Raw genomic sequence first — 2,053 nt, forward strand, 5'->3', positions numbered from 1 at the left:
TATTTTAAGGACTGAACTAGAAGAGCTGTCTCTTATACACATCTTATATATACACCATTGTGTATATATATTATAATATTATATAGAATATTACATATTATAGAATATATATTTGTTTTGTCAGATATTTATGGAGGAAAAGGGATGGCCGCTCAGCCTGCATTCAGTCAGCCTGTGACCTACTAAAAGTTGTTTTTAATATTTTACAATAAAACAAACTAGTGTCCAATAGGCCTATATCACTTATAGTTATAGGCCTAATAATAATGTCATTTGTCGAAGTGATTTATTTTTCCAATATGGATAACCGTGTTTTACAACATGAATAACATTAAATGTTGATTTTATTAAATTTCTTCTCTGGCCCTATGACCAGTCCCCCGACCAATGAGGAACCTGGCGCTGGCTGCAATCTCCGGCCAATTGGGAATTTGGTGCTATTGGCTACCCTGCTGCATTGCTATGCTGTAGTCAATAAAATGGTGAAACAAATCGAACTATTACATGTCCTGTCGATAAGCACGTACAAAGGAACTGATTACTCATGATAACCTGGCCGATAACATGTCGATGAACACGTAGGAATAGCCATGTCATCAGCGAATGTATTCAGAATAAATTGAAACGCATTGGCGCGGATTAAGTACACTTTTCTCAAGGACAATGTGTTTTTTGGCGTATCTGAAAAAACAGTAATATAGTCATTGTTTCCAAGCAGTTCATAGCAAGCTTAGCATCCCGTTAAATCGATTTTAATACACATTTTTTAATAGTCATTGAAGGTGGGGGTTATCAAATTCTCTGGCAGCATATAAAATAGAAAGGGAGAGGTTTTGACTAGGTTTAAACTACATCCTACTCGATTGAAATAACTACTGTATTCTTCAAATTTTAGGATGGGAGGCGAACAATCTTCCCTAAGTAAAGTATGGTCTGCTGTGAGCTGGTGGCTACCTGGATGGGAAGGTAAGTACGGTATAAGGGGGATGTACTCTTACAAAATCATATTGTCTTACAACACACTATTCCACCATTTTTCCTCCAATCATGAAGCCCCTACAATAATTATATATTTCGATGGTATTTCCACATGCCTACCATTTAACCGAAAGGTCCACTGAATAATATCAGATAAGATCATTCCTAATGATGACATAATTAATGTCGAAATATTGAATCCCGACACGATGTAGTGCATTTCGATACTTGGAGTATGTATTATACGGTGTACGGTAAGAATGGCCCCGGAAAAAATGGCCCAGGAAAAAATGGCCCCGGAAAAATTGGCCCCGGTAAAAATGGCCCCAATAATAAAATTCTGTATTAAAACTGATTTTTTTAAAATCATTATATACATTTTTTTTAACTGAAATAATTTAGTTTTTAAAAGTAGTCTAACATCAAATAAATTGCCATTTACATTTTACTTTTTGCAGAAATTACATATTCAATGATAAAATATTCAAAGATTAAAAAAAAGCCATGAATAACACTTTATTTTTTTTCCATTTAAATGTTTAAAAATAGCAACAACATAATCAATAAATCAACATAAACCATGCATTTATTAATCCTAAAATAATTTATTTGTGGCCAATTTCAAGGAAGCGGAATCACAATTTTCCAGAAATTCAATCCGGTATTGGTAAACCCCACAAACAATGAGTTTATATGAACATCAAATTATTATTTTTTTTTTTTTTAAGAAAAAGAGAGTTCTACAATCGCAATTAAAGGGTTTGGATGGGGTTCGCAGTGTGTTTGGAGGATTGTGGTGTATTTACAAATATTTTTTCACAAAAAAAAATCAACATTTTAACCAAAAAATAGGTTCTTATAAACATTTAATTTTCTTATTGATATACCAAGTGAGTCAATCACAATTGAATTGTTTGGTTTTCTAAAGTGTGTTTTAGGAGGTTTTGGGGATTTAGCAATACCATTTGATCCTACCATAATTACTTTACCCTCACAATTACACGCCGTTTTAATTCTTAGCATAATTGCCATATTTACATAACTATGTATATAATATAGTATCTCAGTTTACATT

The 2,053-nt window shown here is 32.8% G+C and overlaps 1 protein-coding gene across 1 annotated transcript in view; it reads left to right on the top strand.

Annotated features, from left to right (window-relative positions):
• The window catches only part of LOC117119555 (cytoglobin-like), a 30,338-nt gene that overhangs the window by 19,356 nt on the left and 8,929 nt on the right, over positions 1–2,053 (top strand). The window contains exon 2 of the mRNA XM_033264379.1: positions 896–966. Coding sequence (XP_033120270.1) covers positions 897–966 — 70 coding nt within the window. The 5' untranslated portion in view covers position 896. The remainder of the gene's footprint in view (positions 1–895; positions 967–2,053) is intronic.

This window comes from Anneissia japonica, unplaced genomic scaffold, assembly GCF_011630105.1.
Source record: "Anneissia japonica isolate Jap-2015-1 unplaced genomic scaffold, ASM1163010v1 scaffold7447_len134812_cov206, whole genome shotgun sequence".
NCBI lineage: Eukaryota > Metazoa > Echinodermata > Crinoidea > Comatulida > Comatulidae > Anneissia > Anneissia japonica.